At 39.3% G+C, this 16,827-nt stretch overlaps 1 protein-coding gene and 1 non-coding gene across 2 annotated transcripts in view; both read left to right on the forward strand.

The window, feature by feature from the left end:
* COL4A4 (collagen type IV alpha 4 chain) overlaps positions 1-16,827 on the forward strand; it is a 122,940-nt gene that overhangs the window by 43,821 nt on the left and 62,292 nt on the right. Inside the window, exons 15-21 of the mRNA XM_060105923.1 lie at positions 781-825; positions 1,304-1,357; positions 2,124-2,193; positions 2,729-2,833; positions 7,040-7,204; positions 10,265-10,358; positions 11,347-11,506. Of these exons, the coding sequence (XP_059961906.1) occupies positions 781-825; positions 1,304-1,357; positions 2,124-2,193; positions 2,729-2,833; positions 7,040-7,204; positions 10,265-10,358; positions 11,347-11,506 (693 nt within the window). The remainder of the gene's footprint in view (positions 1-780; positions 826-1,303; positions 1,358-2,123; positions 2,194-2,728; positions 2,834-7,039; positions 7,205-10,264; positions 10,359-11,346; positions 11,507-16,827) is intronic.
* LOC132495520 (small nucleolar RNA SNORD34) lies at positions 1,123-1,190 on the forward strand. Its single transcript, XR_009533254.1, has one exon. It is a non-coding gene; the product is annotated as a small nucleolar RNA SNORD34 (small nucleolar RNA).

Consider the following 16,827-nt stretch of genomic DNA (forward strand, 5'->3'; position numbering starts at 1 on the left):
ATTATCTCTAGGAGGAATGCTATATTTTGGTCAGCAAGAATTGTGTGATAGCTAAGTGCCCCAGAGCATCCCTTTCATGGACATTATTTGGATAAAACAGGCAAGCAGAAGATGGGAGAATTGGCAGGAAGTAATGGGATCATGGCATTTTCCTACTGGCTCAGTGTCAGTGTGATAGTAGCTTGGAATTGTTCATTTAAGCCTATTTGATAAAAGAAGGTACTGATCTAGGGGCAGTAGCTAGAAAACAACTATAGCATTAGGCCTCAAACATCTCCACACATGTCACTGATGGGATCCCCATTCATAGAGTCACTATGAAGGCCAGACCTTGGTGAGCATGGGCATTGAGTTTATTTGACTCAGATTTAGTACTTAACGAGACAATATTGACTTCCATAGTAATTTTTGTTGCTGATAATGCATAGAGCAACTGTTAATCTCTAGACAAATTATATTGCGATGATTCAAAGATATTTAGCCCAGTTCAAGCATTAAATTCAATAAATTGAAATGGAAGAGCAGCAAAAACAACAAAACTGTTCTTAATTTAAAGCACTGTGAAGGACATTAATTTTTTTGAATAAGATTAAAGATCAATTAAAATAGCAAATGTTACAAAGAAATGGAATCTCTTATATTTATTTCCTTTATTCAGCTACCTTTGCAGACAAGATTAAATACCAACAGAACAATCTCATAAGGTGAAAAATGATTCACTGGACTGGTTTATGTATTTTGTTTTAATTCTGCTTGTGTTGATTTTTGTGAATTTATTAGGGGGACCCTGGCTCCTATGGATCTCCAGGTTTTCCAGGATTAAAGGTAAATGAACACGATTATAGAGAGGATAAATACATATTCATTAGTAAATGCAATTCAGTATCATTCAAAAGTTGTACCAGGGCCTGTAGACTCACACACAGTAATGAGAAAGGAAACACATTTATTTTATAAGTTACATGATTTCACCGTGGGTACAAAAACTAAAGCACAAAACTGTCTGATGCAACCCCAAGGCAGTGTTAAGATTCTGTACAGGATCTCAGTGAGCATGTGTCATTCAGATTAAATGAGAATGAGATAATTTGTCACCCAATCACATTTTTTAAAAAAGGCATGTTTCATCCCTGATGTTCTGCAATTACCTTCATTGTTTGATCCTCATGAAAACAACACTGTATATGTTATGCATTGTTTTATTTCCTGTAAATTTTGTAGGTAAATATGTGCATAAAAATAAATGCTTTATATATGCTTAAAAAATAAAAATTAAAAAAGGCATGTTTTTGGTTATTTGTAGGGGGAACCAGGAGTTTTTGGAGATCCTGGGCCATTTGGATTTCTTGGTCCAAAGGTAAAAAAGTGAGCCTACTTGAGTACAGTCTGATAACATCCTCTATCCCTTATGTTATCTAATTTATTTTTTAAAATATTTCAAAGAATCATTCAAAATTGGGTTCATTTTGCTTATATTATTTTAATGCATGTGGTAATGATTACATTTTACATTTGAGCAATGATCCTTTTGAAGGTGAATAATAATGAGAGATTCAAAAATTCCCTAGGGATTATACAGTAGCATGATTAAAAACAGAGGCAACCGTGGAGAGTCCTTTGCTTTGAACACCACTGCATTTTTTTCTTTCCTTTTTATGTGACCTCACCTTCAGCACTTGTGCAGGTCAAGCCATGGTGGCATTAAGGTGACACAATTAAGGGGGACAATATCTGCTGCTAAAATAAAATGTAGGTTCAGATCCTATAGGCAAATAAACTATTTGTTCTAGAGTGCAAGTTAGACATTAATGCTCATAATAGATCTAAGAAACTTCATGGCTTCAGAGGTATCTAGTTGATGCACATGGAAGCATTTTTGGAGTTTGAATTTTTTTTCTTTTGGGAGAACTTTCCCAGTTGGCTGTTAACTTCTGTTTGTAGGTGGGAGGTCTCATACTTTTGCTCCTCTTAGACCACCATGAGCTATTTATTTCTCTCGTCAGCCTATAGGCTTTGTTTCCTCTATGAATGCCCTCTTGGTGATGCTAATATTTACGTAGTGCCAGGAAACATGAGAAAAAGATTAATATTTCTAAGAAAAGTGAATGAATGAATGATTTCAGGGAGATCCTGGAGACCGCGGGCACCCAGGACCACCAGGGGTTTTGGCAACTCCAGCTCTTCCACTCAAAGGTTTGTGTTCCATTCGATTTCTCTATAAATTATGCTGAAATGGGATTTGCGTAGTCCCCAAAAGAAGAGTTCGGCCTAGTCCTTCTGTAGTTTACACACTCGGCAGGCTAAATATACGAACTTTTACCATGAATTAGAATTATACTAGTGCAAGTAGAGATGTGCACCTTGGTTTGTCTCTATCAGCCATAAGACACCAAATTTTATTTTAGTGGGTGAACTGCATGCTGGGATTTTTATTATGTTACCTTTCAGAAAGTAGGTTTTTTAATCGCTAGAAATGTGTGAAACCATTTGACTAAGACCTGCCAAGATGCTGCCTCCAGGAAGAAAGCAGCCTAGATCGATGACAAATTCAGCACTACTTCATGTGTCTGCAGAGGAGGGTCTAAGATATTGCACTTGAAACGTGATGAGAAACTGCAAAACAATCTCCTGTTGTACTTTAACAAGGCTCACAAAAAGTGATTGTGTGTGAGCCTTTAAATGTATATATATATGTTTACTATATACATTATGCCATTATTTTTGGCAGGGCCTCCAGGGGATCCAGGGCACCCTGGCCGCTATGGAGAAACGGGGGCTGTTGGACCACCTGGTCCCCCTGGTCCCCCTGGTAGACCAGGGGAAGTCTGTGCAGGTATGGCTTTTACATGCCAGGTTTGCTGCATCCTCTTCCACACCAGGGGCTCTCCACTCTAGCTGATATTAAAATCACCTTAGCATTGTTTCAAAAATACTGATGGCTGTGCGTACCCCAGATCAGGAATGTTGGACTCTCTGAGGGATGGATGGACCAAGGCATCTACTATTATAAAAGTGTCCCCATACTTCTTTATTTTTGGCCGCACTGCGCGGCATGTGGGATCTTATTTCCCTGACCAGGGATCGAACCCATGCCCCCTGCATTGGAAGCATGGAGTCCTAACCACTGGACCACCAGGGAAGTACCCACCACCCACCCCCAACCCCTGCTTAATTCTAATGCACAGCCAGGATTAAGAAGCACAGAGCTCAAACCAATTAATCATTTAATTGGAAGAAATCCAGGCTCCTGGACTGCACCTCAGAAATATTCAATCACTATCTCAGGGGTGTGATAAGAAATATGTATGTAAAACAGGCTTCCCACAAGATGACCAGATGCAGTTAAGATGTGGAAACTGCTGCTAGGGTTAGAGTGTGTCTTTAGGTCTTTCCCACTTTCTTGGAAGGCTCTCTCTATGGACATCTACTTGTTAAAATTTAGTTCATCCACCTAGGCCCCAACTTAAATCTTCTGCATGAAATGTGGAAATACAAAATTGCAAATTAAAAAATAAAATTTTAATTCGGACTTAGTTAAAAAATAAACAAAAAACAACAGCCCTCTCGCCCACAAAAAAACCCCTGTGGCTCATGGTAGTGTTTGATGAAAGGCCTGAGAAATAATCCTGTTCACACAAGGACTTTGAACTCCTTCAAGTGCTGTCTTAGCTAATATTCCCAGTGAGATTAAGAATGGAAGTTTAGGGAATATTTGCATTCTGTGAACCCAGGAAGACTGATTAAACATGTGGGGAGAAAAGTCTGGTATAAATGTAATTTTATCCGGTCTGTTTCATGTTATAGCTCCTGAGGAGTTAGAAGTTTCCTGATATATTCAGCTGTGAACTACAAAGTTCTTGTTTAATGTTTCACGAAGCTAGCTTTCACTTTGTAGGATCTGATGGCCACAAAGGCAGTAAATAAAGCTTTGTTTAGTTCATTTACTCTTTCGATATCGCAGCCATGGCTTAATTGACCCAGACCTATATAAATCATACAGAATACTCTGTTGGTTGGTAGGCACTAGACTCTGCTCTTACATTTCTCCTTTCGGGCTTGTTTATAATAAAATACTACCTCCAGCAGATTGAAATCAAAACCAGTGGGAGTAAGTAACACCTGTCTCTAGCACATCCAAACCAAGTATAACAGGAAGCTTCTTAATTCCAAAAATCTTTTTTAAAAGAATCCATATTTTGGCTCCAACCTATAGTAAGAAATAATTTTATATTGTGTAGCATTTACATTACATTACACACATATGTGCATACATACATACATATGGTTGAAACACAAATTTCACAAAATAATATCTCTGGGGTATCTGATGCACTCTATTTTCTATTCCATTCTTTTCTTTTGAAAATAAAAAGTTTTTAATGCTGGCCAGAACTGAATTGATTTCATGTCCTATCAGTTGGTGGTTGCGGCTGCAATATGCCATACACTGTAACCCATTCTGCCTGTTGGAAGCTGGTTGAGCATTCTCCCTGGTACTGGGACAAGATAGCAGGCAGCATCTGGGACCATCCAGTGACTGATTGTGGAGATTCTGAGTCAGGTCTTAGGACTGTTAAGAAGACAAGATGGTAGCCAAGTCCACAGGAGTACATGTTCATTTTGTTTTAAACATACCATTGTATGTAGCCTTTATTATACATATTTTATTTTATAGTCATCTATAGTATTTACCATGAGATGAGTTGGGTTTTGGAGTCAGACACCTGTGATTGAATCCCAGCCTTCCCAATCAGTATAGTATAGTGAAATAGTTATGTGTTTACACAATGGACTAAAAACATTCCAGGTTCTAGTACTTACAAGCTGTGTGCTCTTGGGCATTTATTAAACTTCTCTGTGCCTGAGTTTTCCTGTCTGCAAAATGGAGTTCTTGTTACAGTTGAAAGAAATAATATGTATACAGTTCTTAGAATACAACTGGGGATATAGTAAAAACTCACTGTGTTAGCTACGATTATTAGTATTCATATTTGGCCTAAATTTTCTGTGCCTTATCTATAAGGTACGAACTTTTCAAGGTTGTTGAAGGAGTAAAGATAATGTTTGAAAATACACGTAAAGCCCCAGCACATATGCACCCAATAACGAAAGCTATCAATTTAACTTGCATGCTTCATTACTGATGACGGACAGGGTTTCAGTTGTCTATTGCTGAACACATAACCCCAAACCTAGTGGTTTAAGACAGCAACATTCAGTATATTCCCCTTCACTCTTTCTGTGGTTCAAGAATTCAGGAAGGGCTGAGCTGAGCGATCCTGGAGCAGGGATTTTCATCTGGTTGCAGCCATAGTGGCTGGAACTGAAACATGAGGAATGGCCAGGCATCTCTCTCCTTCATTTCTCATATAGTCTCAAGTCTCTCTGTGTGACTCTGTACTTAATTTAGGCTTCCTTACAGCATGGTGGCTTCCGAGCCGTGATGTTGCTTCCGTGGTGCCTCAGGACTCCAGTCCGAGCATTTCGCTCACAAGGAAGAAGCTGAATCTTCTTTAATAATCTGGCCTCAGAAACCATATCGTGTCACTCCCGCCATACTTCAGTAGTCCAAACAACCACAAAAGGCTGGTACATTGAAAGGACGGGGAACATTCCACCTCTTGCTAGGGGAGCGTGAAGAGGGACTAGAGCTACCGTGGCGCCATCTTTGATCATGTCAGTCTTCCACAGAGAGATCCTGGAGTCAGGCATGCTTAGGAAGAAGCAGCTAGGAGTAATGGTCATTCTTACACCAAGGCTTCCAGCTGTCTTTGAGCCAAAGCCACCAGCGAAGGGGAAGTAGCATGTCAAGGGGAAGCAGGATTTAGCTGCTGCTGCAGCATTACTTTGACCTCCTCTAAACACACTGAACATCCAGTCGTTCACTGAAAACATACCAGATATTGCAGTAAGCTCCTTATGTGGATTATTTTATTTAATCTTCATTACAAGCCTCTGAGGAAGATATAGAGGATTAAATAAGTTAAATAACCTACTTAAGTACCTGTGGCTGGAGAGGGAGAGGCCAGGTTCAAATCTAGCACCTCTTTGCTTTTTCACAAACCTAAGTGGTTATAGTGTTTTACATCTACATAGATAATTATGTGAGTCCCATTTTTTTTTGGCTGTGCTAATTAATTTTGGGGTAAAAGATTAGAAGACTGTCTCCACGTAAGCATATCTCAAGCATATCCAAATATTACATTTTAGTATCTAAAAGGCAACACCAGTTTTCTCATTAAATTCTACTAGTCAGTGATAATTATAAAAACAAACAGCTTAAAATTATATGCCAGGTACCTATCTACATGATTTAATGTATTACCTTATTTAGTTTTTTCTAATTTTTTAAATTTTTTATTGAACTTTAGTTGATGTACAGTATTATGTGTTACAGGTGTACAATATAGTGATTCACAATTTTTAAAGGTTATGCTCCATTTATAGTTATTATAAAATATTGACTATACTCCACATGTTTTACAGTATGTCCTTATAGCTTATTTCATATGTGATAGTTTGTACCTCTTAATCTCCTACCCTTATTTTGCCCCTCCCCCTTCTCTCTCCCCACTAGTAACCACTAGTTTGTTCTCTATATCTGTGAATGTGCTTCTTTTTTGTTATTTTCACTAGTTGTTGTATCTTTAAAATTCCACATGTAAGTGATATCATACAGTATTTGTCTTTCTGTGAGTCCATATTTTAATTCACTATATGTGCTAATGTGTTTATTCAGGTTATTTTTTATCAAGTTATCAAAGTGGAAATTTTAAAAAATAACTTTAATTAAACAATATATATTTCTTTTCCAATAACCCTAAAGAATAGACAAAAAGGTAAGAAAATCTGATTCCCTAAACCTTTATGACCACTTGTGTGCTTGTTTCAAAAGAGGTGAGGCATAGTTATTTTTTAACTACATTTTTTTCCTTAAAAACATTCCACAGCCTAGGAAGAATGTACTGATTTTGATTTCTTCTACAGAAAAATGTAATATGAGAGTATGTGTGGTTTTCATTCTTGATTTCTCTTGGAGGCATGATGGGACCCCCTGGGCCACGAGGGTTTTCTGGTCATCCAGGATTTCCAGGGGCAGCTGGTATTCCTGGGAGAGCTGATTCTGCTCCAGGAAAACCAGGCAACCAGGGACCACCTGGGTTGCCTGGAGTACCAGGGTTGCCGGGACCTCCAGGATCAGATGGTAAAGTGCTCTTCATTCACATTCACTAGCATTTATGTTGCATTTGATATTTGCAGTATCATTCAGAAAATGTGACTTTCCAAAGTTTAAAAAAGTTATCTAATATTTCATAAGCCAAGTTAGTAGTATTAATAATACAAAAAAGTAAACTGATGTTGGACTACCACATCACTTAAATTATGTGAAAATATTTGGATGGGAATTTAAGTATGTTGATAGAATGTTGTAAATTAACACAATTTTTATTTTTTAAATGTAGTTGTCATTTTTATAGAGTTATGTATGGACCTGGCTTGAGTCAAACAGCTCTACAAAGCCTTTTGTGAAAAAACTGCCATCCCAGGCAACCCCTTCTCCTATTCTCTCCTCCCCAGGGGCAATATTTTCCCCACAATTAGCTGGATCTCTTGGTATTTGCCTCTGTATTGCCATTCAACATACTTGTGTTGCTATTTCTTAATTTTTCAGTTTGCGCATTATCTATTGACTTTCCTCTGTAGCGGGTGAATTCACCTCTTTCCCCACCCACCACACACGTGCCATTTTCCACTCCTACAACCTATCAATATAGTTATCGTCATAATTTTAGTTAAATAAATATACAGTGTTTACACAGAAGGGTTATATAAATGCTATTCACCAGTTTAGCCATATAATAATATATGATACTACTTTCCTAGCATAACAGTTTGGTAATAATTGTCATATCTTTGTGTGTTTGCTTGGTTTTCAATATACTTATTGCTAGTTCAACCTCAAACCGTCTGGAATTGTATACATCTCTTAATCATACATTTAACTCATTACTAGTATTATCTCTTTGAATAAATCTCATCTGGAACTTTTTGACCTGTTTAAGTTAGGTCAGGTTGCAATTTTAGAAGCTGATGCTGCGACACTGCCTGGAGATCTTCCTTCACCATTATCCTAGGAAGTCTCTGTCTGTCTCTGTCTCTCTGGGTCCCTTTGTTTCCACAACTCACCTATTTCTTCTAATGGTTTACTCATTATACTCATTATACTTTGTGAGAAAATGTATATATTTGTGGAATCTTCACTGTTTGAAGTACCTTTATTCTACTGTGGAATTTGATTGATAGTTTGGTTGAATATAAAATTCTAGATTGGAATAATTTTTCCTCTAGGTTTTTGAAGGCATTTTCCATTGCTTTTTAGTGTTGTTACTGAGAAGTCCGGTAACCTTTAGATACTTGATTCTTTGTTTAAAACCCCTTTTCTTATTGAAAGATTATAGGAATTCTCCTTTGTTTTCCTTAAATTTCACTGTGATTTACCTCAGTGTGGGTGCATTTGTAGGCACTAGGAGCAATTTAACACAAATCCTTCATTTCTGGAAAAATTTCTTGAAGTATTTCTTTTTTTTAATGTATTTATTCTATTTATTTATTTTGGGCTGCGTTGCGTCTTCGTTGCTGCATGCGGACTTTCTCTAGTTGCAGTGAGCGGGGGCTATTTCTCTAGTTGCAGTGAGCGGGGGCTACTCTTCATTGCAGTGCGCGGGCTTCTCATTGAGGTGGCTTCTCTTGTTTTGGATCACGGGCTCTAGGCATGTGGGCTTCAGTAGTTGTGGCACATGGGCTCAGTAGTTGTGCCTCGTGGGCTCAGTAGTTGTGGCTCATGGACTCTAGAGCTCAGGCTCAGTAGTTGTGGTGCACAAGCTTAGTTGCTCCACAGCATGTGGGATCTTCCCAGACCAGGGCTCGAACCCGTGTCCCCCGCATTGGCAGGCGGATTCTTAACCACTGCGCCACCAAGGAAGCCCTTGAAGTATTTCTTTGAAGATACTTTGTCCTTCTTTTTTTCCCTCTGTTTTCTGTTTCTGGACTCAATATATTTGTCTGTTAGAGAATCAATCCTACATGTCTGTTTTTCAAATCTTCACTCTATTATTCTTCACCTTTTTATTTTTCTGTAACACTTTCTGGTAGACTTCCTCAACTCCATCTTCCAAGTCTGCTCCTGAATTTTTAAATTTCTGCTTTCATAACCATTTTTTTAAAAATTTCTGAGGATTTTGTCGTTGCTGTTGTTTTCTCTCTCTCTCTCTCTCTCTCTCTCTCTCTCTCTCTCTCTCTCTTTGTTGTTGTTCCCTTTTAATGTTTCTTTTTGCAGCAGCCTGTTTCTGTTTTGGGAGTGAAATGCCTTCCCTTGTCTGCTTTCTAAACTATATAGTTTATTTTAAAGATTTCTTCTTACTTCATGTCTGTTTCCTCCAGTTTTGAGGGGGTTTGTTTTTTCCTGCTGCAGTTTTTGAGAAGGTGTTCTTACTATTTAGCTGCTTCTTTGACCAATCATCCTGTTTGGGGTCTCACTGTCATTCTACTTCAGAGGTACCAATTCTTGCACTTTGGAAGATATTTCCTAGGTAAATTGTGTTCTTTTTCTGCTTTCCCCACAGCCTGCTTGGAATTCAGCTTTTTAAGGTCTGCTAAATCTTTTCACTTTTTTTTTTTTTGCTTTTGTTTCTCTTCTTCTTTGTCTTGAAAGATTAAACCTTTTTATAATATTCTTTTACTGTCTGTTATCTTACTGATATTTGGGGAGACAAGGAACTTATTGTTTGCATTTTATGTAACATTTTTAATCAGATGTCTCTGAATTTTTGCTTTTACAAACTCTGCTTTATGCTTTCTTTATTAGGTAATTATTGATAATTAAGGGGGAAAATATATTTGCCATATACTTACTTTTGGCTTTTTTTAAATTTGTTTTGTTTTGGTATATTTGTTTGTTTTATTATCCACTACTTTGCTCTGCAATCCATTAAATTAGGGCTGAGATTAGGGATAGGGTTATCAATGGTTATGGTAGCAGAAGCTTGCTGTGACAATTGTATGGTCTATTTGTATACATATTCTTATAGCAGAGAGAAAGAATCATAAGAAAGGAATGGAAGAAAGAATGGTGTTGAGGGGATGGTGTGAATGTGAACACACCAAGCTCTACTTGTTCTATATCAGATCTATATCAGATGTTCTATATCAGATGTTCACAAAAATTGTGTGATTCTCTCTGCCCACCCCCTTTCCCACTGGAAAGTTGTATATTGTAGTGCTGGGCCTCGTGGACCACAAGGAATAAAAGGCAAAGTGGGTCCTCCAGGAAGAAGAGGCTCAAAAGGAGAAAAAGGCAAGTATGCATCAAAGTAGAATTTCTAGAAAACAACATATGGAGGATCGGGAGGCATTATGAAATGTACAGTGTGGATTTCATTTAGATTTTTCACTCACCTTAGTTACCCCTGTGAGTACTTAACTCACCGTGTGCTTGTGATGTGATTAGAACTTACCAAAAAGTCAAATCTATATCTTACAGCATAAAGGAGACACTTACCTGCCATGAAATTTGCATCAAAGTGATGACTTTTTCCACAGGATCCTCTCAATTCCTTGAAAAAAGCAGAGATAGGACAGTATTGATCTTTAATTTTGGTTTCTCTCTGTGGGTCCCATCTTTCCCAGACTCATCAAATACCTATAGCTCTATGTTTCTACACCCTAAATTGTTTGGTGCCTTTTTGACCAACTGAGTCAGGTGGGTATGAGAGCTGAGGAGTTTGACCATCCTAAAGGCATTTTTTAAACTAAAGGTCCTGATGATTAGAAAATGCACTGTAGTGAATTATTAGCTGGAACATGCAATACAATCAATAATCCCTCTTAACATATGACTTGGACTCTTTAAATGCCCAGAGGTTATGCTCTAACCAGTTTTGTTGTTGTTGTTGTTTTTTCAGCAAGAACCAAATCAAGAGCCTTTTTTTTATTAGGAACCAAATAAGAGACTTCTAAACTTTTAAAAATAAGAAACTTTCTTATTTTCAAAGTTTCTTCCATAGAATCAGACATCAGCTTTTCCCCTAGATTTTGTCAGTTTGTGTTTATTAAGACAGAACACCCCATTTGTCTGGAAATGATATGTCCACCCACATAGACCATAGCTACCCCCAGGTCATGCCCCGTGCTCTGCACATCACATGTTATCAGTTGTCTGTGATAAGAATTGTGCACATCAGACCCTTTTTGTTCTTATTCGCCCTATTGGTTTTGTATAGTAAAGACTTTATTGGGATTTCGTTCAGGAAATTTGACAAAGCTGCCTTTTATCCTCTGTCTAGGAAGCACAGGGCTCTGTGCCTGCCAGCCTGGTCCCTCAGGCCCACCCGGCCCTCCAGGACTTCCTGGGAGGCAAGGGAGTAAAGGAGACTTGGGACTCCCTGGGCGGCTTGGAGAAAAAGGTTACCCAGGCCTTCCTGGTGCCAGAGGATCTCCAGGGCCACCCGTGAGTAACTCTCTCCAGTATCAATCTTTCTAGTTAAAAGAGACTGATAGAGATAGAATTCACTTGTACCTCTCTCCAATTTATAGTGATATATATATTGTATGTTTTGAATCTGTAAGTATATTCATGACAAAAAATCATCTCTATCCTTTCATTCATCATTCATTCATTTGTTCAGTCAACTAATACTTATTGAGCACCTACTATGTTCCAGGTACTATTCCAGGTGCTGGGCATACAACAGGGACCAGAACACTATCTCTGCCCTCTGGGGGCCTCTACTTTGTTGGGAGGACATACACCATATAACAGATAGATGGGTGAATATAGAGTATGGCCGATGGCAATAAAGGCCATCACCATCTGGTATGGCTTGCGTGGAGAGAGTGAGGGACAGAGCAGACCTGAAGTCAAATGGCTGGAGGTTAGGAGGGGTTGGAGAGCATGAATCGTTGTAGGTGTGTTGGCTTCGAGCTTGTACTCTGGATGACATGGAGCAGCCAGTGGAGAGTTTTAAGGAGAGAGGAGTCTGACAGTAGTTTTAATTGGATCACTCAGGAAGCTTTGTTAAGAACAGACCAGAGGAGACAAGGGAAGGAGTAGGGAGATTTAGCTGGGCTATTGCTGCAGAAATCCTGGTGAAATATGATGGCAGACAGGTGTACCTATTACTGTTGGGTGTGACGGGAAGTGGTCAGATTCTGGGTATATTTTGACCATAGAGCCAGCAGACTGGCTGTGAGGCTGGATGTGGGATATGAAAAGCAGAGAAATAAAGGATGGAGCCAAGATGGGCAGACAATGTGAGGAGCCGGCGTGGGGGGTAGGAAAGGAAGCAGCACTGTTGGGGACATCTTAAGTTTGGGGTGCCGATTAGACAAGCAGGTGGAGGTCTCAAGTAGGCTGTGGGATGATATTCAAGTGAGGGGTCCAGATGAGAGATCGGGTGGAGCTGTAGATACTGGCTTTGTCAGAGTTTACGTGATATTTCGTGCCAGAGGATGCATGAGTTCTCGCGGTGACTTCTATTCCAAGGGACTCAGGCTGAGGCAGAGTGGTCCCTCAGAATAAAATCACGGCCCCCGGGGCCCTCCCCTGGAGGCTGGAGACAGCCCTTATTACAGGGGTTTAATCCTGGGGTGTCCAGGAGCCTAACCGTCAGCCCCTGTGCACTCTTTTCCATTTTCCCCAGGAAATCTCATGAAAGTAAGGTTCCAGTCTGAGAGCCTTAAGTGAGGGTGATGGTTAAGCTTTTCCTGCACCAACCTTGTCAACTCAACGAGAAGTTAGGTCCTTAATATGCGTATGTTGAATAAGCATAATTGTAATTATCAATATTAAGTAGGCTGCATTTTATTGTCTGCTTCTTTAATTCAACTTTTTATAGTCAATTCTTAATTTTTTAAAACGATCTTTTTTAAAATTTATTTTTGGCTGTGTTGGGTCTTCATTGCTGTGCACGGGGCTTCTCTAGTTGTGGCGATCAGGGGCTACTCTTTGTTGCGGTGCACGGGCTTCTCGTTGTGGTGGCATCTCTTGTTGTGGAGCATGGGCTCTAAGCATGTGGGCTTCAGTAGATGCAGCACGCAGGCTCAGTAGTTGTGGCTCATGGGCTCTAGAGCACAGGCTCAGCAGTTGTGGCACACAGGCTTAGTTGCTCTGCGGCATGTGGGATCTTCCCAGACCAGGGCTCAAACCTGTGTCCCCTGCATTGGCAGGCGGATTCTTAACCACTGCACCACCAGGGAAGTCCCATAGTTATTTTTTTATGTTGTTACTTAATCTTCTTAATGAAGGTTTTATTGACTCTAAAATATTTTTCTTCCTTCACATTGAGTCGCTTCTCAGAGCTAACATCTTGGAGTGCGGATTACTAATTCAGCCAGGGTTATCCTGGCGGAGGTTTATGTAATTCAGTTGCTCCAGGGCTTACCTCGTAATTTTAAAAAAATTATTTTAAATTAAAGTGTAGTTGATTTACAATGTTGCATTAAACTGGCCGTATTTCTGATGTCTCTGTTCTGTGTATGATTCTGTCCATATGACTTCTCTGTACTAAATTCATCTCACTGTGATCACAGTTAGGGACCAAGTTCATACTATGGGGCACAGGAAAGGACAGGAGGGAGGGAGGGATGGACAGAAAGAGGGAGCTTGAAGGACCCATAGACAAGCATTCTTGGGTGCTCTCACTCTGCCGTACATCTCTCTCTCCTCTGCTGGTCCCTGGCTCTAGAAGCCACAGATTTGTGGGAAAGTAGAAAGCAGAAAAGTAGGTTTAAGTTCTTTGCAATTTTTTCTGTGGTTGGACCAAAACCTTGTATTCATTGCTTTATTAGCCTGAGAGCAGTTCCCAGGATGGGGGTTTGCCACCATGGTGCTCTATTGGAAGGCATAGGGCTTAGGAGCACATGGACCAAGCTTCAAATCCCAACTCTGACATTGTCACCAATGTGGTGTTCCTGTAAGATGGATATAACAACACCTGTCCTACAAGTTTGTTGGTAAGAATTCAGTTCAACAGTATATTCTGAGAGCTACAAGGTACACACCAGTGAACCAGATGACCAGCGTCGCTGCCCCTGAGGAGTTGCAGCGCAAACCAAAGGTCACAACCTGCCATGGACTAAATCTGAACCTCCAGCATGTTTCATTCTGTCCTCACAGTGTTCGTTTTTATACTATTAATATGTTTATGGCTGCCCTTGAGAAATTGGAAGCTCATTAGCACAGGTCACTGGATCCCCACCACTGCTGGAAGGTGAGGAGGTCTGGGGGCTCGAGTCTCCACCATGCCCTCTCGCCTGCTTTTTGGAAGAGCATGGCCCCCCATTGGGCATCTACGGTTGAAGTCCCTGATCTAGACTGTGTATAAAATAACTAGTACATGCCCGGCAGAGAGGACTTCTTGTGGCTGCTGTGATTTTGTTGTTGTGTTTTTTTCTTTCACCTCTTTATTGGAGTATAATTGCTTGACAATGCTGTGTTAGTTTCTGCTGTATAACAAAGTGAATCAGCTATATGTATATGTATATCCCCATATCTCCTCCCTCTTGCATCTCCCTCTCACCCTCCTTATCCCACCCCTCTAGCTGGACACAAAGCACCGAGTGGATCTCCCTGTGCTATGTGGCTGCTTCCCACTAGCTATCTATTTTACATTTGGTAGTATATATATGTCCATGCCACTCGCTCACTTTGTCCCAGCTTACCCTTCCCCCTCCCCATAGCCTCAAGTCCATTATCTACCTCTGCCTTTTTATTCCTGTCCTCCCCCTAGGTTCTTCAGAAACTTTTTTTTTTTTTTAGATTCGATATATATGTGTTAGCATATGGTATTTGTTTTTCTCTTTCTGACTTACTTCACTCTGTATGACAGTCTCTAGGTCCATCCACCTAACTACAAATAACTCAATTTGGTTTCTTTTTATGGATGAGTAATATTCCATAGTATATATGTGCCACATCTTCTTTATCCATTCATCTTTTGATGGACACTTAGACTGCTTCCATGTCTTGGCTATTGTAAATAGAATTGCAGTGAACATTGTGGTACATGACTCTTTTTGAATTATGGTTTTCTCAGGGTATATGCCCAGTAGTGGGATTGCTGGGTCATATGGTAGTTTTATTTTTAGTTTTTTAAGGAACCTCCATACTGTTCTACATAGTGGCTGTATCAATTTACATTTCCACCAACAGTGCAAGAGTGTTCCCTTTTCTCCACACCCTCTCCAGCATTTATTGTTTGTAGATTTTTTGATGATGGCCATTCTGACTGGTGTGAGGTGATACCTCATTGTAGTTTTGATTTGCCTTTCTCTAATGATTAGTGATGTTGAGCATCCTTTCATGTGTTTGTTGGCAATCTGTATATCTTCTTTGGAGAAATGTCTATTTAGGTCTTCTGCCCATTTTTAGATTGGGTTGTTTTTTTGATATTGAGCTGCATGAGCTGCTTTTATATTTTGGAGATTAATCCTTTGTCAGTTGCTTCATTTGCAAATATTTTCTCCCATTCTGAGGGTTGTCTTTTCATCTTGTTTATGTTTTCCTTTGCTGTGCAAAATCTTTTAAGTTTCGTTAGGTCTCATTTGTTTATTTTTGTTTTTATTTCCATTTCTCTAGGAGGTGGGACAAAAAGGATCTTGCTGTGATTTATGTCATAGAGTGTTCTGCTTATGTTTTCCTCTAAGAGTTTTATAGTGTCTAGCCTTACATTTAGGTCTTTAATCCATTTTGAGTTTATTTTTGTACATGGTGTTAGGGAGTGTTCTAATTTCATTCTTTTACATGTAGCTGTCCAGTTTTCCCAGCACCACTTATTGAAGAGGCTGTCTTTTCTCTATTGTATATTCTTGCCTCCTTTATCAAAGATAGGGTGACCATATGTGCGTGGGTTTATCTCTGGGATTTCTATCCTGTTCCATTGATCTATATTTCTGTTTTTGTGCCAGTACCATACTGTCTTGATTAGTGTAGCTTTGTAGTATAGTCTGATGTCTGAGAGCCTGATTCCTCCAGCTCTGGTTTTCTTTCTCAAGATTGCTTTGGCTATTTGGGGTCTTTTGTGTTTCCCTACAAATTGTGAAATTTTTGTTCTAGTTCTGTGAAAAATGCCATTGGTAGTTTGATAGGCATTGCATTGAATCTGTAGATTGCTTTGGGTAGTATAGTCATTTTCACAATGTTGATTCTTCCAATCCAAGAACATGGTATATCTCTCCATCTGTTGGTATCATCTTTAATTTCTTTCATCAGTGTCTTGTAGTTTTCTGCATAAAGGCCTTTTGTCTTCTTAGGTAGGTTTATTCCTAGGTATTTTATTCTTTTTGTTGCAATGGTAAATGGGAGTGTTTCCTTAATTTCTCTGTCAGATTTTTCATCATTAGTGTATAGGAATGCAAGACATTTCTGTGCATAATTTTGTATCCTGCTACTTTACCAAATTCATTGATTAGCTCTAGTAGTTTTCTGGTAGGGTCATTATGTATAGTATCATGTCATCTGCAAACAGTGACACTTTACTTCTTTTCCGACTTGGATTCCTTTTATTTCTTTTTCTTCTCTGATTTCTGTGTCTAAAACTTCCAAAACTATGTTGAATAATAGTGATGAGAGTGGGTAACCTTGTCTTGTTCCTGATCTTAGAGGAAATGGTTTCAGTTTTTCACCACTGAGAAAGATGTTGGCTGTGGGTTTGTCATCTATGGCCTTTATTATGTTGAGGTAAGTTCCCTCTATGTCTGTATTCTGGAGGGTTTTTATCATAAATGGGTGTTGAATTTTGTCAAAAGTTTTTTCTGCATCTATTGAGATGA

The sequence above is a fragment of the Mesoplodon densirostris genome, chromosome 8 (assembly GCF_025265405.1).
Source record: "Mesoplodon densirostris isolate mMesDen1 chromosome 8, mMesDen1 primary haplotype, whole genome shotgun sequence".
NCBI classification, from domain to species: Eukaryota; Metazoa; Chordata; class Mammalia; order Artiodactyla; family Ziphiidae; genus Mesoplodon; species Mesoplodon densirostris.